Source organism: Thermobia domestica, chromosome 1 (assembly GCF_964235325.1).
Source record: "Thermobia domestica chromosome 1, izTheDome1.hap1.1, whole genome shotgun sequence".
Lineage (NCBI taxonomy): Eukaryota > Metazoa > Arthropoda > Insecta > Zygentoma > Lepismatidae > Thermobia > Thermobia domestica.
Genome location: NC_137454.1, coordinates 85,213,988 through 85,237,705, shown reverse-complemented (window position 1 = coordinate 85,237,705; position 23,718 = coordinate 85,213,988). Strand labels below are relative to the sequence as shown.

The window sequence follows — 23,718 nt, the reverse complement described above, 5'->3', positions numbered from 1 at the left end:
GGCTGTTCATATAATTCGTAATTTTGTTTGTTATTCTATTTCAAATGAACATGGAAAGCTGTAAAATATTCATTAGGAATTATAGTTTTGGGAATCAATATCTTTATTTATATATTAAATTAGTTATAAGTCTTGTATATGGATATGTAAATGGATTATTACAATTCTTACGGTGTCAGTGCGATCTGAAAATATAGGTCCACCATTGGAAGGAACTTTTCGAATAAATAACCAATCTAAAATTCGACAGAATTTTCAGGACCACCCTTCACCTCTCTTTTAGATACCTAGGTCCTTCTGAAATCTAGTTTAATCCAGATTTTACCAAATTTTATTCGTTTCAAAGCCCCACCGCCAAAAATGCTTTGTTTTGATTGGAGGATTCACCCACGCTATGATGTTAGAGCGCGATTATTCCCATTCCCTGCAAAAATTTCGCTGAAGACAGAGGACTAAGATCTTCCCAGCTCAGAAAATTAGAAATGAGCTAGAAAAGCTGCATTAACAAGGTAATTTTAGTTTGATAATTGAATAAACACCATCCAGGAAGCTACGGAGCCATAATTTGTTAAATGTCACAGTAAAAACCGGACTGAAGAACTAAAATAGGAAGCGTAACTCAGTGACGCCATGTTTTGCCGATATAATTAGTGATGGACAGGTTCCACTAAGTGAAGTGCATCAGTTTGCTAGTTGTTTTTAAAGATCCACAAACAGTTTCGGAAGATTAGTGTTTTCTCCCTTAAAATACTTTTATCCTTAAAATTATTCCTTTTCGAGTTACGTAAGGCCTGCCCCACTGCCGTTTGTGTTCGTGTATGTAGTAAATGTGATTTCTTCTTTTTGTACTTATTTAGTAGTAACATGGCGGTATTTAATTTCTTTGTAGTTAGGATAGTGATTATAATGCACGTGTAAAGTTTCAAGAGGGCTCCTGTCTACTCCCAACTTGGGGGCACGGCTTCCAGCAGGGATGGGTTGAAAGTGTAGTTGTCGTAAGGTTTGTTTCCCTTCAGGAAAGGGGCCTATATATTTTCCAATAAATAGTTTGGGTATTAATTAAACAGGTTGAATTAAGAATGTGATTTAGTGAATACAAGGGCCAATTGGCCCTGTTCCTTTCTCTCCCTTTCCTTTCGTAAACCGATAGAGCCGATTTAAAATGGTAAAATCTGAATGTTGTTTGTGTATATTTATTAGTATAACATGTATTAATGTAGTGTGTAGTATGGATGTGGCATGTATGTGTTCGTAATGTAGTATCAGTAGTAGTGATTGTAGTTAAGTGATGAAAGAGTGTGTGAAATAATGAAGTATGGACAGTGTATCATTCGTATTCGATCAATATTTAAACGCAACATATCGATCTATAGTAATATCAGAAAATGAGAGTGTCATAGTATCAAAATTTCCGTGTACAAGGTCACATTCAGTGGTTCAAGGGTTGATCATATCGTCGCTAGCCCCATAGTGTCAAAATTCAGTACTAACCGTCATTCTTATGTCGATGCTTTTAGTGATTTAGTTTCCATGGAATTGACCTTTCTTTTCGAAATAAAACCTAGTAAATATAATTCCCAGCCCATATGGATACACAGTTAGGTTAAGTGATCCAAAACTAATGTTTTCTGAAAATTACAACATTCTACTTAGTCTAGAAATCGAAATATTTAATTAAATAAACAATACGTAATTTCTTAACAGAAGTCGGGCGATATGATGCTAGTTCTTCGCTTTGAAATTAGATTAAATGTTCTTTTTTTTGTGGCTGCAGAATAATTTCATTGTTGTCAGAATTTCATAAACATTAAATAATATCGTGGAGAACTCTACTTTCTGTGAACATACATATATTTTTGTTTTTACGTGAAGCTACTAAGTATAACATAGTATTGTTTGTGTGTAAGGGAGTCTTGAGTTCGAGGGATGTTTTGTGTTGTGGCCAGAACATGAAATGTTGGCAATGATTTATAGATTTAGAAGTATATGACGAAGTGTGCATACAGTCTGGGTGTAGTTAAAGAAATAGGGTGTTTATTAAATACGACGTCGTAATAAATGAATAAAATGATAGTATGAATATATATTGTGAAACGAAATGAATGAGAGGACACCCATATACATATATAGGTATAGATATATATAAGCCCAGTTATGATTAGTCACGTTTCGGTAAAAGAATATATATATATTTAAGTATTATGTGTAGCTATCCACATCTCGGGTTCTGGCCCCTACACCGGAGCATCCTGCGAACATGTGAGTGAGATATTGCCGGATTATGTTAGTGCTTAATAGCTTAATTTGTGATTGCAGTCGTATTCGTTTAATAATATTTGTAGCATCATATAATCGCTGACTGGACATATTTAATAATCAATTATGTAAACACAATAGCTGTTACATAACGGGGCTGTAGTGAATTATATTTTTCGGTCGGTTTTAAAATAGAATATCCTGCTCCGTGAGATTTTTTTTTCTTCACGTTACCTACTCGGGCTAGCTCATAATATTCATGGAGGCGACAGCGCTGACAGGGTTACAGAATCAAAACAATTAGTTATTGAAATTTATTTTCGCGTACCCGGATGTCGACCCCTAGTCCCCTTAAGTATTTTCATTTCTTTTCTTAGTTTAATTAGATGAGGGAAATTAACGACATCCCAGACTGTGGCGTGTCTGCGCAGGGTAGCTATCGGTGATGTTTTGGTAATTGAAATCACCGATCCAAAATTCAGTTTATTTAATTTTTTTATTATTTCGGCAAATCATTAGTTAGGGATATCTTAGCTAATACTTTTACTCTAGTTTCATTACTGTCCTAGAACCTTCTTAGTTGTTCTGAGAGGTCGAATATTTTTTCCTTAGAGATTTCAAAATTGGGGACGCAGTTACCTGGTCCCTTCCCCCTCTCCTTTTATCCTGCTGGTCTGGGCCGGATACGGGGCTCGGATTTCAATCTTACAAGCAAACTCTTGTGGCATTGGGATCTGATGGACACAGAACTTGCATCCTTGGCAGCAGGACCTCCCCCTAGTTTACGTATTTAAGTAAACCACCCTCTTTCGGCATATGTGAATATTTTTGGCTGAGTTGTTATATATTTAAATTCGATCACTCTTCTGTGTAGTGAGTAGTACTTTAATCTTTCTCCTTTCGTTGGCGCCGCTTTCTCTCTCTTGTCTCTTCCTTCTTACTTCGAGATTTTTTTTTTAAATTTTCAACCTCCCCCCCCCCCGATTTTGAACTTGTCACTTACAATTTATTTAACGTACAACTCTAATCTGAAATTACCAGCGGAGACGTTGCAAGACACGATTCATGGATAAAGTAGATAGTGATTGGGTCCTCCATCACATTTTGACCTATTGCCAAAATGAATAACGACTTCATATTTGACGACACTTCAATCACGTTATTTCACCGTCGTTCCTCTAAGTTTTTTTTCATCGGTCACTTTCCTTCCGTTTTGGTTTTCGTTTATCTTGTAGTTAACCTGGGCCCAGAAATTGTATTTTGGTTTATCTATGTATATCTTTAGGAATGTTCTGTGTTACGTGCCTGCCTCACAAAGTTTTTTTTTTTTTTACGATTCATGCACGAATTGACTATATGAAAGTTGAATTTATAGATGCGCGGTATCAGGTAAAAAATCAATTCTTTTCTTCATATGTAATGTCGGAAGTCATTTGTTTTTCTTGTACAATGTTTGCAACCTTTTCTGAAATTATTGTTGGGGTTATTACTTTAAATGTGTGCGCATTTATTAAATATATATATATATATATATATATATATATATATATATATATATAGACAAATGAATACGTCGAAGTGTACATGTACTTAGTATGTGAATATGATGTTAAAGTAAAAGTATGATATTAAATGTATTATATGAATATATGTAAGAGCGCTCGTGTCTGTCCCCCCAGACGTGTATTGGTTGCTATAGTTTACAAGTAAGTTTTCCGACGAATATAATAATATAGATTTTTGTCAAGAATACCGCCGTGCACTCAAATAATTTTCCTTCTTCTGAATAGATGTAAATCATAACTTATGTAATCATTATTTAATGGCATGTACTAAGAAGTAACGGCAGGTCTAAATGTAACCCACATCATAATGAATATTATTCCCGAGCTACCAACCTAAAACCATTGTGGAAAGTGTACCTTTAATCCCTCTCACCTGCATATGTATCCTGTGACTTGACCAGTGTTTTTTTATCCTCAATGTAAATCATCATACTCCTTACACCTGTGGAAAATCGTCTTAAATTCGAACCATATATACATATATACAAAAGTGATCCTAAGGAAAGGTTTCATGACGTGTCCCAGTGTTAAACAAATAACTTGAAATTATCCAATTAATAAATTTGGAAATGGTCTGACTAAGAGGTGAAGCATCCTCTGGCGGAAAGTGAATTTTCAAAACCCCTAGATGGGTATACACGTCGCAGTATGCGAGTGCAGATATAAACTGCTAATAGTCACAAACTAAATATAGTTGATGAAGGGTTTTTATAAACCAATAGTTATATATATATATATATATATATATATATATATATATATATATATATATATATATATATATATATATATATATATATATATAGATAGATAGATAGATAGATAGATAGATAAACACAAACTAAGTTAAATGGAGCGAAATATTTTGGACGCTACGAGTAGTGCGCGATTTGTGATTTGAACGCTCGGAATTATTAATATTTTATTGCTCAATGTGAAGTAGAGACTCATAAGTGCTATTACACCCAAAAGCTTTATTTCTTTTCTTTTCTTTGTCTATTTTTTTTTTGTAAAACAAGTGTCTTCTTTGCGTATGTCGCAAATCATAATTTTGCTTTAGCATGCCTAAGATATAATATATGTAATTATTTTTTTTCTTTCCATTTGTCAATATGATCAAATATATAAAGACTTACTAAAGTATAACTCTATGTATTCTATTGATATATAAGCAAGAACTTGTGCTTTTAATATTTTTTTCTTTTCACTATGAATGTAATAAACTATTTGTACCTTTGTAGTTAGTTAGTTTCCTTTAAACATATATACACTGTCCTGAGTGAGTGAGCGAGTGAATGCATGATAGATTTAATTTAAGTAATTTTAGTAATAACCTTTGTCATATTAATGTGTATAATATATGTGTCATATTTTAATATATGTGGTAAGGTAAATAACCTAGGTCATGAAGGACCGCTACTAACGGTTTAAATCGGCTCTAGGAGTGAGACGAAAATAGCAGGATGAACCTAAATACGACATCTTTCTTCCAGGAAGTTGAAACTCTTATTGATACGATACATAAATTCATATTGAGTTATAAGTTTGATTTTTTTTTCTTTCTTAGCTAATTCATATGTGTGGTCGATCCTAGAGAACAGAGTTCAGATGCTGGATGGTTATCAATCACCGGTTGGAATAACATTACAGAGAATGATTTCGATTTTCTCATTTCCTGGTCTAGGTCTGGGCAACCCCACGGACGTGGTGCCTGGAGCTAGGTCTGGGTGGTATGAGGGAACATGTGTCTATTCCGAAGCATTCCAAAATTGAGTAGTCGTTAATAACACTTAGAATGATTTATCTTTCAACGATTTTCCCGACTTCTTACTATATTTCCGGAAGTATCCAGTAATCTGTTTCTTATTAAAATACTCTATTTGTTTTCTTTCTTTTTCCTCCCTTTTCCTACCTCCTTCTTTTACCCTCCTACTTTCTTCTCTTTCTTTTCTATTTCTGAATGAAAGAAAACGTAGTAACGACTGAGAGTAGTCGCTATTGGCACGGTCAATAAGTTGTTTCGATGAGTTTTCTTCGGGAGTCCGATGTGGGATAATTAACCATGAGATGAGTATGTATTGAGGGACGAACAATAACAAGAAAGTTTATTGAATTTTACTTTATTGGAAAATAATCATGATTTCAATTAGTAGGTGATGTTTCGTAATCGCCCTCGTTAAAAAATTAATTTTAGCGACTCCTCTACTCTACATGCAGTTCCACTTCTTCTTCGTTTACTATATATATATTTTTTTTACGTTTTCTTTCATTCGGACACACTTTTACGACAGTGGTGGGTGTCGAAACAGTGCGTAGATGATCGCACAAAGCGACAAGCGGGTACTGGACTATGTAATGCGATCATAGTATCGGATGACCGGCATCTGTCTATTTGGTCGCTTGTAGAGCTTGTTCACAGTGCTGACTCGAGGTTGTTACACTGTAAGGGTGCGTCAAGGGTTCGACTCCGTCTGCTACGAGATAGGTTGATTCCTCACATGCCATTGCGTTAGCCGTATTAGCCAGCAACCAGAAACACTTCAGACTGCAACAGGCACATTAATACTATCGTTGGCGTGGTGTATGTATAAAGATATGATCCCTTTATTCTCCTTAAAACGGGAATTTTCAAAAACATAGGTCCGCTGGAACATATATCCGCTTATTTTAAATTAGGAATTATATACAAAGTTTCACCTACCTAAATTGACAGGATTGTGAAATACTAAATTTTTCGCATAAATTTTGACCTCCGTTATTTTCTTAGGATACATGTTCTAAACAAAGCAACATGATAAAATCCTAAGTTAAGCCATGGTCCACACATGTATTAAAAATTTCCAATCCCATGCAAAGCTGCAAAGGTAATTCTAATTCATAATGGTGGAGATAAGTTGGATAGAAACAATTATAGACCTATATCTATATAAAGCTATGTTTCAAAAGTAATTGAGAAGTGTGCACATAATAGAGTGGTAACATATCTGGATTCTAGACAAAATATCAATATGGTTATAGAAAAAAATTCAGTACCTTGAATGCTGTAACTGATATAGTATATAGAAATTCGAGAATGTATGGATAACTAAATTTCAGCAGGATTATTTACTGATTTGAAGAAAGCATTTGATACACTCAAGCATATATTGCTACAAACGCTAGAGAATATAGGATTCAGAGACGTATCTCTTTCTTGGTTCAAGAGCTATCTACTTAAGAGGTTACAATATATACTAGATAATGGAAAAGAAAACAATTATGTAAAAATAGAATATGGCGTACCACAAGGGTCTTTATTGGGACCGTTACTCTTAATCTGTGTGAATGATGTACAATAACATAAACTAAGAGGTAGAATAACTTTATTTGATGATGGCAGTGCTATATTTTATGAAACAGACACTATAGAAGAACTGATAGCATATATTAATGAAGACATGTCTAAGCTATGTCAGTAGTTATGTACAATCTCTTTGTCTTTAAATTTAGAAAAGTCAACGTATATAGTTTTGTTTTTAACAAACCGTTGTCAAAGATAACTTTGCCCAATAAAACTGGTTTTAAGAACTTGGAGGTGAAAAGAGTCGAACGTACGACATATTTAGGAATAGTAATAGATCAACACCTGATTTGGAAATTGCATATTGAAAGTTTAGGAAAGAAGATAGATCCTATACTAGATATTATGCATCGCTTTAGAACAGTTTTAACAACAATTTTAAAAAGAATGGTGTACAATGCGTACATACGAAGTCATCTGGTATATTTACAGTAGAGCGTCGATTATCCGAACGTCGGTCAACCGAACGACCGCTTAACCGAACTGTGTACTCGCTCGCACCTGTTACTCTCCCACCTTACCGTCCATCATCCCCTTCACTCCCAAACCAAGTTTCCCACAGTAGTCGCCGCACTGAGCCACCGCTGGCGGAACATTGCTTCTAATGGGGCCTTCATAAGGCGCTGCTGACCGGCCAGGCCGCCAGTCGCTGTGTTTCAACAATCAGCACACTTCTGTCGGTTTGGCACTGGCTGTAGAAGTAGTGGCAGTATCAAAGCTGTTCACAGCAACAGCTGCGCCAGCTTAGAGTTGAGGCGTGCCGCTCCGCGCATGGCAAATAAACATGTACAGTTCGATTATCCGAACAAACCAGTTTTCCGAACACCTATGTCCCCCAATTACTTCGGATAATCGACGCTCTATATTATTTGGGGACACAAATAAATAAAAAATACAATCGCTTAATACAAAAGAGAGCCGTAAGAGATATATATGGTGTCCTATGTACTATCCAAGTAAGAATTTGTTTATGGAACCAAATATACTGTTATTTGCTTTACTAATAAGAATTAATTATTGTATGTGCATAATATACTAACACGTAATATACATAGTAATTTATTTACTTCTAATAAAGAGGAGAGGTGTCTGTAATTATAATGAAATTGAAATGGAATGAAATTGAAACAGACAATGTTAATTCAACAACTTGTGGTATAAATAGTGTTAAGTATATCACTCAAACATACAGTAGACTGTTCCAAAAAATGAAGGATACAATATCAATTCCATTATTTAAAAAATAAATTAAAAATACTTTCTGAATAAATATGTTCAATAAAGCATAACTTAAGTAATAAAAATGAAAAGACTAAGGTATAGAGATATTGACACAAAAATACAAAGATGTTATAAGATAGAAACACTTAGTCCCTCAATGTTAACTAGTGCTCGTTGGGACTACCTAATTCTCATTCTTTTTTCTTTAATCTTCAATACCTGTGAATATACCATATGCAAATTTTGGAGTAACCAATCCCCTTTGTTAAATAAATTATAAAATGTGGGAAATCTGAAGAGTACCGATTTCTCTTAAAAAAAAAAAAAAAAAAAAATCATGAAATAAAATATAAGAAGTTTGGATATCCAATTTCGGTTGGGTATCATCTCCTTTTTCTCTCCTTTTTTAATTGCATCTTATTGTAACCTACTAATGTACTTACATTTTGTTATATTACAGCATTATGGATTACCACTGTTTGTTGAAGGAATGTTGTGGGATCGGGAGTTCAGAGTAATAGTGTAGGTTGCTGTATATTTCCTTCTTTAATAAATAAAGTTTCTTTAAAAAGAATAATTAAAATCTGTTGAGCAGTCTAGGAGGTCGTGGACAAACATCGTTACATTTATTTATACTTTTACCTATATACAGAGTCCACAAAATCTGGTCCCGGTCATTTTCTCAGAAACGGTTCGGAGTTGGAGATTTTGCTAACAGGTAGAGTAAGTAATGTGGGAGATCACTGTTTGAAGTACTCGAGATTAATGGGTCACCCCAGAGGCCAGGGTTAACTCAAAAATTTCAAATGAGAAGGTATTTCAAATTGGATGGTATTCGAAAGCTCGTAAGGAACAACGGTTGGGAACATTCATCCCATACCGATACAGCACATGGTTCATGAATGGTGACAGGTCAAATTACAAGTTCAATCTCTATCATTACAACGATATAAAGGCTGGCCTCGGACCATTTCCTCAGAAATGAATTCTAAGTTCGAGATTTTTGCATCTGTAAAAGGCCCATTGTTTGAAGTGCTCTTGATAAATGGATTGCCCCCAGGGGCCGGAGGAGAGGCCAAATCAAAAATTTCATGGATGGCATTCGAAGGGTCGTAAGAAACAACGCCTAATAACGTTAATCCCATATCGATACACCAAAGAGGTCACGAATGGTGACAGGTCAAACTACTCTGTTTTGTCTTAAAGGAAATTAGCTCACTTAGGTAATAAATTATGATAATAGTCGTATCCCATTTTACGATACCACTTGAAAAACGCCTACATATATATATAAACTTCTGTGCATGAAATACTTCTGTTGAAATAACCAGATTCTACAAAAGAGTTTCCTTTCTATTGAAGTTATAGAATTTTTTAAATATTGGATTTATGAACCATTACAGTTTTAGAAACGTACAGTTTCTAGTATCAACACTTCAGTTAAATTCTTAAATTAAAATTAATATTTCGGCCAATTCAAAATGAAGTAATCCTATTACGCTAAAAATTCAAATTAGTCCAAATATTTAAGCAGGGAATTACAGAAGATTTATCTCTAGTTTGATTAACCAACCTAAAAATTTAAAACTTTGAATGATTTTCTCAAGATTTAATCATGTTTGTATTACAATAGTGGAAAGTCAGTGCTATCACAGAAAAATAAGATTGATCGGGAACGCTGGGTGGAATAGATATTCATTTGTTTCCCTTCAAAACAGTATGGTGGCAAGCAGTTGTGTTAACGGTTGCTTTACCTTGAAGTTTTAGAATATTGAGGAGAGTTATTGTAAAATTTACGCGTTTTAAAGTGATTTGTCTGTCCCTGTCACACCCGGAATCAAATTTTGCTAAAAGTTTTGTTTACTCGAAAACAAGTAATTACTTTAATAGCAAAATACGTGAGAATGAGTTTTATAACGTTTCAAACCTACATCGATGTTTATTTTTTCTCTGACGATACTGTTAATTGTAAAATAAGGGTTCCGGGTGTGACCAATATATTAAGTTCCGGGTGTCACATCTTTGTTCTATGTGCTTTCTTTCTGTTAATTCATAAGATTGGAAAATAATTTGAAATCTGAACGACATAAACATTCGAAGTAAACCCAACCGCAATTTTTGAGGGTACTCATTATGAATGTTTCATATGGATTAGCTAGGGATAAGTGAAGATTTCAGATCACCTTCGGAATTAAATTAGGGATAAGTTTCAGAGCAATAAGACACCAGAGATGCTATTAGATTGATGAGAATTATAATGTAAAGGAAGAGTTGTGTTTGTGCTTCATCAACTGGCGAAAAGCTTTCTACCGGGTCAATTGGACGAAACTTCTGAAAATACTTAAAGAAATCTGCAACGAATCATTCAAAACCTGTTCCTAGGACAACGAGTGCAGTTGCGCTTGAATATGAAGGAGAAACCAATAGTGTGGAGATTGGAAGAGAAGTCAGACAAGGATGTAGTTTGTCGCCCCAAATTATTCAACATTTACAGTGAATGTTTAATGAAGGAAGCATTAATGGGAATTGGAGATTTCAAGATTGGAGAGCATATCATTAACAAGATTAGGTATGGAATGCAGATGATACGGTTATTATAGCTAGAACCAAAGGAGACTACAGGAAATGATTGACAAAATAGTTGACACTGGAAAACTATGAGTGCTTCGTTTCCTAACCGGTGTGCCGCGGCACACTGGTGTGCCGTGAGTGGGCCGATGGTGTGCCGCTAGTAAATCGAAACAAAATTATTAATTCTACAGCAATTAAATTACATGACATGGGGGAAAATGTATATTTGTATTTCACATTACTATGAACCTCTAATATGAATCTACAATTTTGAGTTTCATACCGCGTTACTTTTCTGTACATTCTTGATATTGAAAAAGGTATTTGTTATCATTGTTATGACATTATGACCATTATTGCTTCTTTATTGTTGCAGATTATTTCGTAACTTCAAATTTTAAAATATTCAATCCATTCGACAAAACAAACATGCATACGAATTACCTACATTTGTGTTTTAAAAGTAAAACAGATTTGTTTGTTCTTTCGTTATTTAGTGATCTTCCTTGTTAGTGAAAGTTTGGATGTAGTTTTCGAAAAAGAAAGCGTATTTTTAAAAACCTAAGTCCAATATTTCATTGCAATTGTTTTCTATTTTAAATTAGAATGAAAAATAAGTATAATGATTTACCATGGCGGAAAACCATTGATCGAGCTTTCTTCTCTGTGAGATCAGTAATCACAGAAAAAGATACCATGGTATTTTATATTTAAATATAATGAAATCTATGAGTGTGCCGCGAGAATTCAAGTTACACCCATAGTGTGCCGCAAGTTGAAAAAGGTTGGGAAACGCTGCTCTATGGAATGGAAATTAACATCAAAAAGTTAAAAGTCATAAGAACATCCCGTGGAAACACGCCCTTACGGATCAGAGTAGAACAAAGAGAACTTGAAGAGGTCCATAATTTCAAGTATCTGGGAAGTATTTTGACGAGAGACGCTTACTGCATCAAAAAGATCAGGTCAAGAATTACCATAGCTAGAGAAGCACTCAACAAGGAAAGATTACTCTCAGCTAGCACACTCAATATTGGAATTAAGAAATTGGCAAGTGCTATATATAGAGCATTGGACTGTATGGTTCAGAGACTTGGACATCACGGAAGTTAGAGAAGAAATATTTGGAGAGCTTCGAAATGTGCTGTTGGAGGAAAATGGAGAAGAAATAGACAGAGAGAGTAAGAAACGAAGATGTTTTAAAACAGATAGAAGAGAAGAGGACACTTCTATCCAGCATCCTTCGTAGGAAGGTAAATTGTATTGGACATATCTTGCGAAGAAATTGTCTTCTTCACACCGCCATAGAAGGAAAGATGGAAGGGATGCGAGGAATAGGAAGAAGAAGAACACAGTTAATCAATGATTTGAGAAATAGAACCAAATATTGGGAGTTAAAAGAGGAAGCTGAAGATCGAGAAACAAAGAAGATACATTTCCAGGCCCAAATCTAACTTTTAAAAAATCCTCAGTAGTCTCAGGATTTCCCGAAAGGCAGAACACTTAATAATAAAAAATATCGTAAAATAGGTTAGACGCCGGGTTCAGTTCTGTATGGTAGGCTTACTGAGAGTAGCTGTTCTTAAAACTTGTATCTCACAGCCACTTGGTCCTTCTTCGCAGCATCCCACGGCAAAGGATCAGTTGACGGATTTGGCGGGACTGTTAAAAGATCCGTTTGGAATGCTGTTCATGCAAAAGAGTACAATGTTGATGACACAAATTCTTTTACGGAATATGCCAATGAACTAATGAGAGATGTTTACTGCATTCTGGTTGCGAAGGAAGAAATTCAGGCGTGCAAGTCGATACTCAACGAATGCTGGGAGAATTTGCACCCAATGGAAGGTTTGAAGTCGCTCTATTTGTTCTATAACAATGACAAAACCTCCCTTACTGTAGGAGGAACTATTAGTTCTCCACCCAAAACTTTTTTTTTGGTTCTTCCATCAGGAATGTTTCATCTTTGGACCTCACAGATGTCTACTCAGATTCTAACGAGTCAAACGATGAAGTTGAATCCTATTCCATTCCTTTAGGTATTGAAATAAGTGAAGAGGATTTGCAGGCAGGGGAATTCATGATGGTGGAATTTCTTAGTGACAAAACTAACATAAAGAAACCATATGTTTGTACTTGCCAGTCGAGCGTGTCTGAAACGAAAATGATGAAAGTGATATTTCTTGAACCTTTTGGAGGATCGCATTCAGAATACACAGCTGGTAATAAAGAGTGGGTGATTTCTTTAAATGAAATTAGAAAAATAATTTCTCCTCCGCAAATTAAAATGCAATTCATACACAGAGTGATGTATACTTTAACGGAAGTTCCTGTGTAAAATATTGTGTTACAAAACTAACACAGAAACTGCCATTTTTGTGATACTAGTGTATAGTGAATTTTCTCTATACATGTGCAGTTTGTATATAAAGGATGCCGCCTTGTACGTGTGGGGGCTAGTGCCATAAATAAGTCATCGTCCACGGAAACGTGGAAAATACCCCCAATAACTAAATAGCCAACCAGAACTCTCATTTCCAGCATTTGACAACCGCTCGTCAACTCCACATGGAGTACTTAGTTGCCACAGTTTCTAACGTTGTCCTTTCAGTCAGTGATTAGAAGATTGCTGTTCAACATATATAGTTTTCTTATGCATATATATTATACTCGATTATTGCAAAATGTGGAGGCCTGACATCTGTTTCACATTAGCGATAGTATTGGGAGACAGAGTTACAGACACGAGACACAGTGGATGCTGCGACATTGCAAGCTCGCAAATGCGGTCAAAAGAGAGCTAGGGGGAGGAAGAGATACTGTTGTAAAATCCAGCAGGGGAAGTTAAAAGAATTTGCCGAACTGCCCACGTATAGAAGAAATACACTTTACTGTGTGGCACAATAATGATTTAACATCACACTGTACGATAAGTTTAATATTTAGTCATTTTTCTAGGAATAAACTGATAAACTACTTAAATTTAAGGTGCTTAATTAGTTACTATTTATTTTTTTTAATAATATAAAAGTCAAACTCACTGAAAAGTAGCTTTATTGTATAGTTTATTCAACTTTATTGAAGAGTTGTTTTCTATACTGGGTAGTTTTTAACAATCTTACGTGTATTTCAAATTCAGTGTTAAAAGAAGACTGTGTTTAAACCTCCTTTTAAACCGTTTGCTCAAACCAAGGATGTTATAAAATAGAGGATCTGCCCATAGGTATTTTCATCCTATTTAATCAATGAAGCCAAAAAACATCCGAGCATCGGCACGTATGATTGGCTACTATCGTTTCTGCCATCGTCTAATTGACTACTTTTGTTTCCGCCAAGATTGTTGGCTCAAAACATTGCAATCTTATTGGGCGGAGTGGGCAGAGTAGGGATGGCGAAACTGTGACGTATGGCTTCAAGATTTTGTTGTAAGGGCAGATCCTCTATTTTATAACATCCTTGGCTAGGTAAGTATGTTTGTATTAAACAGAGTTAACTTGTAAGGTCTTCTCAGAGGTCACACCCGGAACCTTTTTCTTATTTTTAAGAGAAAAACTTAAGCATGCTTTGTCGAAAATATATACATTATACGAAAGCTTGAAATCTCCTTATTGCTCTAAAGTGTTTGATTGATTTGTAAAGTGTGAATATTCACAGATTTTTGCGATTGAAGAATGATATCCGTGGTTTGACTGCCCGTGTGCGTCACACCCAGAACGCAAATTATTATTGATTTATAGGAAATTAAATGTAAGTTGAAAACCGACATTTTGAAGATAGTAGAATACAAATATTTTGCCATTGTAATACCAACAAAAACTAGCCTAACAGCCCTTGATTTTTAAAATATTTAGCTTTCTAGTGTCAGATGGTCACACCCGGAACTCCTGGATTGACCGATTTATCATCTTTATCATTGCGGAGACTTTTTTTTCTTAGTTTCGGTAGCTTGGAAGAACAACACACTTTTCGAACCATACCTATCAATAGAACTTTATTTTGATGAAAAGTTCTAGTGTACACAGTGTACGAAATAGTCTCATTGAGGAACAAAAATTAGAATTATACTTCAGCGTAACGAATATAGATGGTATTCTACAGATATGCGGTTATAGGATGATTATAGATAGAATACAGAAAGGAGACAGAAGGATAGAAGACACGCGATAAATAGTTAAAAAAGAACATACATTATTACCCAGCGTATTTTACACGAAGCACTACTGAGTGGTATTTAAAGTTTTAGCTGTTTACTCCTGTTGTCAAGAATTCGCAATTGTATTGTGTAGATTTTTCCTTTGGTAGGAATATTATGATTTAATATTTTCGTAACACGCAACTGGCTAACATAAAAATAATTTAATTAACCAATGATTAAGGAAATGAAATTGGTTTCGAAAAAAACTGATATAAAGATTCCATGCAAAATAATAATAATAATAATAATAATAATAATAATAATAATAATAATAATAATAATAATAATAATAATAATAATAAAATATAGTGTTTTTACTATGTACCTATCTCTGAACGAAATCGTAGACCAGCGTTTCCCAACCGCTGTGCCGCGGCACACTGGTGTGCCGCGAATGGGCCGCTGGTGTGCCGCGAGGAAATCGAAACAAATTATTAATTCTATAGGAACCAAATTCCAAGATATAGGGGAAAATGTATATTTATATTTCACATTACTATGAACCTCTACTATACTATAATTCTACAATTTTAAGTTTCATACTGCTTTACTTTTCTGTACATTTTTAATGTTGAAAAACGTATTTATCATTGTCATGACCATTATTGCTTCTTTATTGTTGCAGACTATTTCGTAACTTGAAATTTTAACATATCATTCAATAAATTCAACAAAGCAAACATGCATACAAATTACCTACATTTGTGTTTTAAAAGTATAGGAGATTTGTTTATTTGTTCCTTATTTACTGATCTTCCCTTTTAGTGAAAGGTTAGATACAGTTTTCAAAAGAGAAAGTGGATTTTTAAAAACCCAAGTTTTATATTTCATTGCAATTGTTTTCTATTTAAAATTAGAATGAAAAATAAGCATAATGATTTACCACGGGGCAAAATCAGTGATCGAGCTTTTTTCTCTGTAAGAAGGAGATCAGTAATCACAGAAAAATACCACGGTATTTTATATTTACAAATAATAATAGTAATAATTATATATATATATATATGTATGGGTGTGCCGCGAGAATTCAAGTTACACCTGTAGTGTGCCGCAACTTGAAAAAGGTTGGGAAACGCTGTCGTAGACTCTCACGTTGAGAGCCCTGGTGACCCCGTAATTATCACAATCATGATTGATACATCGTTGGAAAGCTTATGGCACACTCATTTTAACGAGGTAACATTTCTGCAATTCTCGCCCTATTCGTAGAAGAAACTAAAAATATGAAGAAAAAAATTGAGGGCCTCTGGCAACCTTTGCTTTTACTCTAAGCTGACAAAATTAGCCATTGCTGCAATACTAAGCGAGATAAAAATTCAGAAGGAAATTTGTATAAAAACGCTTTGTATATCACTTTCGAAGAGCTGTTGCAGACCTTTGCGTTGGCGGCCCTGGTGAGTCCCCTAATTATCACAGACATGATTGATACGTCGTTGGGACGCTTTTGCAACACATATTGCAACAAGGAAACATTTATGCAATTACCGCCCTATTTATAGAAGAAGAAGAAGAAACAAAAAGTCCTTTAAAAATATGACAAAATAGAATTTGGCGGCATGGCAACACTTGCAGTCACCCTACGTTGACAAATTATTGTGTGTGTGTGTCAAAAAATTATAATTGTTGTGCTTTACTAAAGAGAAAAGCGTAATAAATTCGTTTAATGTAGGAAATATTCTTTAAAATGAAAACTTACGCATAGAAGAAAAAATAACACTGGTAGGGTATATACAAAATTTTGCTTATTATCATTTCTTGATGAATTTTTATGTATTTTGACCCCCTGAACACGAATTCGGCACTTATTTTTATGTAGTGTCAATATTTTCAGTGATATAAACATGTTTTATTTTTCTGCCTATACTGGTTTTTGCAGAGCAATTTGCGTGCATTTATCTCAATACTCACTAGGTGGTACCGCATTTGTTATTAAAGATAATTGTTCGGAATACCAAACAAAGCATATAGATTCTAAAGATTCATAGCAGAATTGTGAATGGATTAAATAGAATCTAATTAATAATTAAGCTGTAGTCAATTCTGGTAGTAATGAATTGGACATAAAGCGCTGCTTCCACATTTTCCACAGTTATTTTATATTATCGTATAAGTCTATCTGAGTGTAGGTGTGTGTAGCAAAATCAGTGTGTAAGTGTCAGTGTGTAGTTAATGTATTTGAGCAACATGTCGTCCGGTCGGAAGTGCAAGTTTCGTGCGGATTCCTTTTCTTATGTGTGTAGATACTATATTGGTCCGAAAAAGGTGAAGCATAGGATTGTGCCTGGAACAAAATGTTATGCAGCCTATAAAGCTTACTTCGAAATGGCGGTTGGGGATCTTGATAAGCCATGGGCCCCACATGTGTCTTGTGGTAATTGCAGGTCGACGTTGGAACATTGGTTGCGTGGGAATAGGAAAAGCATGCCGTTTTCCATTCCGCGAGTGTCGAGAGAACCTACCAACCATCATGGTGATTGTTATTTTTGCATGATCGACTTGACGGACTATACGAAAGGCGAAAACAGATGTCAGCTGCAATACCGAAACATACCATCCTCCCGAGCACCTGTTTCGCATAGTGAAGAACTCCCTATTTCCTCACCTCCACCCCAAACGGTTTTCAGTAAAGAAGTAGCTCATTCCAACAGTTCAGATAGTTCGTTCGTTTTGGAAGGTAGTGAGAAACCTCATTTATTGAACCAAAAATAACTAGATGATTTGAGTAGAGATCTACAATTACCGAAAAATAAGTCCGAATTGCTAGCATCACGACTCAAAGAGTGGAACTTTCTACTTCCTTGCTGCAAAATATCTAAGTACAGAAGCAGACACCAACGCTTTTCCGTTTATTTTGCTGTTGAGGATTCATTGTGCTACTGTACAGATATCGATGGTCTTTTTAGGGCAATTGGCTTTCAGTATGAACCAAAGGAAAGGCGACTGTTCATGGACAGTTCGAGTACTAGTCTGAAGGCTGTTATTTTGCACAACGGAAAAAAGTATCCTTCAATCCCTGTGTCATATTCCATCCACATGAAGGAAAGTTATTAAAGTGTGACGCTGTTGTTGAAGAAAATTAAATATGAAGAACATCAATGGAACGTGTGTGGAGATTTCAAAATTATTGGTTTTCTTCTTGGGTGCAAAGTGGTTATAGCTTACTAAATATTCTTGATTTCAACAAATGTTTCCAGCTTTATCCGAGGCAAAAGTTCTGGCTGGCATTTTCACAGGGCCTCAGATTCGTGTCATGCTTAATAGTGCTACACTTAAACAAAAAATGACGAAGTTGGAAAGAAACGCTTGGGAGGCCTTCCATAAGTTGGTGACGGGATTTCTTGTGTATAACCGAAGTGAAGCGTTTGATCACTCAAGACACTCATTGATCAATATCGAGCATTGTGATGTAGAATGTCTTTAAAATTATGTTTCATTCACATTTGGATTTCTTTAGGGAGAATTTAGGAGATGTTAGAGAAGAGCACGGGGAACGTTTCGATAAGGACATTCAGATAATGGAAAGCAGATACCAAGGAAGGTGGGACTGCGCAATGATGGGTGATTATATTTGGGGGTTAGTCCGTAACGAAGTGAACGCTTCCCACAATAGGAAAAGAGCCACTAACCTTCACTTTTGACTACGGAATTCCAGTACTTGATAAACACTTTCCTCCAATCTCAAGTACTTTTGTATATTTTTTTTATAAGAAATGTAATATTCACATATTTCGGTATTTATGTATTGTTATGTAGATTTTTGTTACCCAGAAAGTTGATGTCCAAAATGTGTGTTATGTCTGTAATTCAATGTTCTCAGAAGATACAATTATATTATATGTTGCTGTTTCAATAAAATCAAATATGCTTATATCATCACAAATTTTGACATTACGGGAAAATAACTGCCATATTCGTGTTCAGCGGGTGCAAATCATTAAGAAACCGACGAAAAACCAACATAAGCACGAACTTGATCAAAATTTGTATACCAGTGAATTATAATTGAATTTGACATTCGCCCCGCTTCCTCCCCACCATAGTACCAGATTGCATGCACATCATTTTTGCTGCACACATCATGTATAGCAACAAGAATTATGCTTCTATTTCAATTCAGTGAAATGAAACTGTCCTGAAAATAAGTATAATTTACGTTAAAAAAAAACTGACTAAAAATTGGCCAACTTTGCCACTCCTCCTCCCCCACATACAGAGTATTACCATTACCAAGTGGCCTACTTCATTGATTCACATACCAACTTTTATGAGTGTACCCCCCACCCTCCAAAACAAACGTGATGCAAATAGACAAAAAAAAAAAAAAAATGAACTTTACCCTCTCCTTCCGCCGTGGTACCCCCCACATACATAAAATGCATATCTGCGGAAATCATAATCTTTCAGGAATACATTGATATCAAAATTATTTTCTTAGCTTAATTCAAGGATGAGTTATTGAGGTTTATAGTCTTAACGCAGCAGTTGCATCAATGAGCATTTAAAGGTTAAAGGACACACATGGTCATTCTCTTGGCAGCAAGCCCGTATCCAGGGGGTCTAGGGGGGCCGCCCCCCTAAATTTTCGCTGGCCCGCCCTAAAATTTTCACGGTATGTTTGCAAATGCACTATAACATGGTGAAGAACTATAAATGGTTTGATAGCCCCCCCCCCCTAACTTCAGCCGGCTCTCCCTACATTTTTGGGTTGGCTACCGGCCTGCTTGGCAGTAGCTATGCTAAATGGATACCGAACGTTACTCTTCTTATCAATTATCACATATCCAGTGCTAAAAGAAAATATGTAAACTCGTTGTACTTTCCTGTATACTATACTGTACCTTAACGATATTTGTAATCCATTCCATCATCATTTTTTCACTCGTTGATATATATGAGGATTTTTTCTTTGAAATGAAGTGAAATTTTGCTGAGTTCTTCTTCAAGCCTAATTACATATCCATCGTTTTTAAAAATAATTTTCTCATTAATATTCCTCAAATTAAATTTCATCATTAAATATTAAAATTACTACAATTCTAGAAAAAAAAAATATTCCCCATACAAGTCAATGGACGAAAAGGTAAAGATGGAATTTGTTCTAAACACCGTTAAGTTACAGTATAGAACACACAAAAATACAAATATTTTTACTTATTTTCTTTATGTGATATGTGATATTGATTAGAAGAAACAAATTTCCATATAAATCAATGAGCTAACAAACAAAGATGTTGCAGGTATTCAACACCGTTAACAGCGATTAGTTTTTCATGAACTTACTTGCAACTTGATGAATGAATGCACTCCCCAAGACGAATCGGTTAAACATGCAGGTGGTGTATCTCTTCTTTTTGGTTTCCACGTCGTCGTTTTCCAATTTAACATCCATGTCACAATATTCACAAGAGAGATGAGAGTGGCGTAAACGACTCCTAATAAATGAACAAATAGCCACACAATCAAATACCTCCAAACAGTCATAGCGTTTGTTTCACTTCTTTTAACTTAGAACTGTTGGTTCTTTTAAAATGTTGCAAGATGTTCATTACATCTATGACATAGCTACAATCTGAACGTATCCCTTTATATGCTTATCATGATAATAAACACTTTTACTTCGGACTAAACAGTCGACCTTCAATCTAACATAGCAATACGCATGACAACAGTGAGTCATCAATATTCAAGATCATTGCAGACTTTGTGTATAGAGAAGATGCATTCTCAAGGCCAAACAAAATACTCCACTCAATAATACTGATAACGGTTTCCTTTTATTACTTCCGGGCAGTACTATATAGACCATTATTAGGTATATGTACATATATGATTTGCAGGATTTTCCGATAAGTGAAATACGTTGATTTATTTATTAAATGACAATACATAATTAATTTGTTGCAATCCATTCATCAAGTCAATTTTTAACTTCTTATAAGAACTGAAGTGCTGCTCCAAAAGTCCATGCTGCATCGAACGAAACAAGTGGTTCGGGAAGGGACATGTCTGTTGAATACACGGAATGGGGTAAAACATCCCAGCGTAGTGCTTCCAAATTTTCCCGAACAGGCTTAGCAACGTGTGGTCGAGGATTGTCTTGAAGGGGCAATATCCTGCCATGTCTATTGGCTTCTTCTATATGATTTTCCTTCAAAGCTAAGTTCAAATCGAGTAGTTGATATTGGTAACGATCTGCAGTAACTGTTTGACTAGGTTTCAACAGCTCGAGTACAAAACACCCATCTGAACCCATCAGATGAAAAGTAAAGCCTTCTTCCCGTATATATTACGTTTTGTTTGAGATGTTGCTAGCTGGCCTGGATCAACCCATGATTTTTGACGTTTTAGATTGTTAAAACACATCCACTTTTCATTGTTAGTAAAAATGCGATAAACAAAAACTTTGTCTGCCAATTTTTCTCTGTCATTAAAAAAATGGCAAGTTGTTTTTAGTCTTCACCCATTTTACTTCTTTTGGAGTTTTCCTAAGGCATGTAGACGTCTGGAAACGTTTGTTTGCTTAACCTGGAATGCTTCTGCAAATTGATTTTCCGTTTGAGATAAATCTTCATCCAGCAAAGCTTGCAAATCAACATCTTCGAAGGTTTTCCATGCTCTATGGCCTGAACACAATCGCCATCTTTGACTCATTTAAACCATCGTTCACACATGCTGACTGATGCATAAATATCTACTGCATGCGAATTTTGCTCACACTTAAGTAGGAAGTAATATTTCGGAAACTGCATTTTTAAAACACTTGCAAACAAAAGTTTATTTGTACATTTATTGTTTCTTATTCTTAATATTGTAAACCAGAAGGAAATTTAATATTTACAGAAAGTAAGTAGATTCCTACAACTTGCTAATAATCGTAAACAAAATAATGCTTTTATAAAAAATATCTTTCGTTGGGTAGATCAGTGTTATTGCCTTCTCAATAAAAATTTAGAAAAATAAACTGGAAACAAGGAAAATATTTTGTGGAGAAAATGAAGAAATGGAACAAGACGAAAAGCATTGCGCGCTATTCCTAAGGTTGAAGGCTAAGATTTTTAGTCTTAGTGGTTCAACATTTTCAGTCATAGAGAAATAACTTGGGAGCAACAGTCTCTTAACTTTTATTACGAAACGAAAAATACTCAAACTTATTTATTATAAAGTCAATAAAACGCCTACTCATCTGCAACTAACCAAAATTCTGTGGAAAGTTTGGTTGCATAAGCATCAGGTCGTTGATAGGCTAATTATATCTAAATAATTAATTTTATTACATTTACAGCTTTAAATGGCAAGCTATAGCGAAATTATGTGAAAATATTGTAATGTGATTGGGTTAACGTATCTCTACAAAATTTCAGTGTTGTAGTTATTATGGAAATGCTTGAAGCTTAATTTTTAAAATTCAAATCTAACAAACATAAAAGTAGCCTACGTGAAATTCAAGTTGGAAGATTCGGTACTAACAAACATAAAAATTCTTAGTGAAATTTAAGTTACAAGACACGACTCTACCAAATATAAAAGTAGTTTACGCGAAATTTGAGTTTAAATATTCGACTCTATTAAACATAAAAGTAGCCTACGTCAGTGGCGGCCAGTGGATTGTGGTTTCGGGTGTTGCAGTAAAATGATTGGAGATAGAAGATGTAAAGTGGACTCATTGATTAATCAGCATAACTTAAGATGCAAATGGTAGGTGTTATGTGAAATTAAATACATTTCTTTTTTTTTAAAAAAAAATAATAAATTAATGCAGAACATTTTATCCGGTTAGGGGTGATTCTGAAATTAAGGGGAATTTTCAGTCCCTCTGATTTTTCAGCCTCTAGATATGCAATATTAAAGTAACAAAGTTATTATTAAATAAAAAATAATTAGTACTTTATGTTCCCAGATTTTATTTTAACATTTATTTTATTTTTCTGCTTTAAAAAAAGCGAAAAACATGTGAAATGTAACCTCCGTGGAGTGTCCCCACCAGCATTTTTCAACATTAACAGAAGAGAAAAATATGTTTTCACTAGAAAATTCGTGAAAAATCCACATAAGTTACTACTGTAAGACATAAATAATGAAACTACTTAGCAAGAAATTAAATTTTAAGGTCATTTTCATGGCCTATTTAATGCGAAAATATTGTCCCTGGGTTGTGAGGTAACCTCCATGGAGTACTTTTAAAATTACCAGAAACTCTACTAGGAAGCAACACTGTCCAGTCTCTAGATCTGAAAGTGAAGTTCAGAGCAGCCATTTTGTGAGTGATATGTTGATAAGTGTGTGTGCAGTATTGTGTTCGTGAAAAATCTTCACATCTTGTGGAAAATAGGTGCGTAATCTTTGATCTTGTAACCTTCATGTATTTGCTAGTTTTATTATTAAAAATGTTGAAAATGTTTTTTCAATTGATTATTGTTAAAATAGCAGTTTTCCTATTAAAAATGAAGTCATTGCATATTTAGTCTTCTAGTTTTGAGTATCAGGCTGTCCGAAGTGCACTTTTGTAACCTCCATGGAAGTAACCTCCATGGCTTCTATCTAGCATGGAGTTTACACATGATCCATGGAGG

The 23,718-nt window shown here is 34.8% G+C and overlaps 1 protein-coding gene across 1 annotated transcript in view; it reads right to left on the bottom strand.

Moving 5' to 3' along the window:
• The window catches only part of LOC145686907 (epoxide hydrolase 4-like), a 49,107-nt gene extending 28,270 nt beyond the window's left edge, over positions 1-20,837 (bottom strand). The window contains exon 1 of the mRNA XM_081760550.1: positions 20,429-20,837. Within this exon, the coding sequence (XP_081616676.1) occupies positions 20,429-20,629 (201 nt within the window). The 5' untranslated portion in view covers positions 20,630-20,837. The remainder of the gene's footprint in view (positions 1-20,428) is intronic.
• Positions 20,838-23,718: the final 2,881 nt, after the last annotated feature.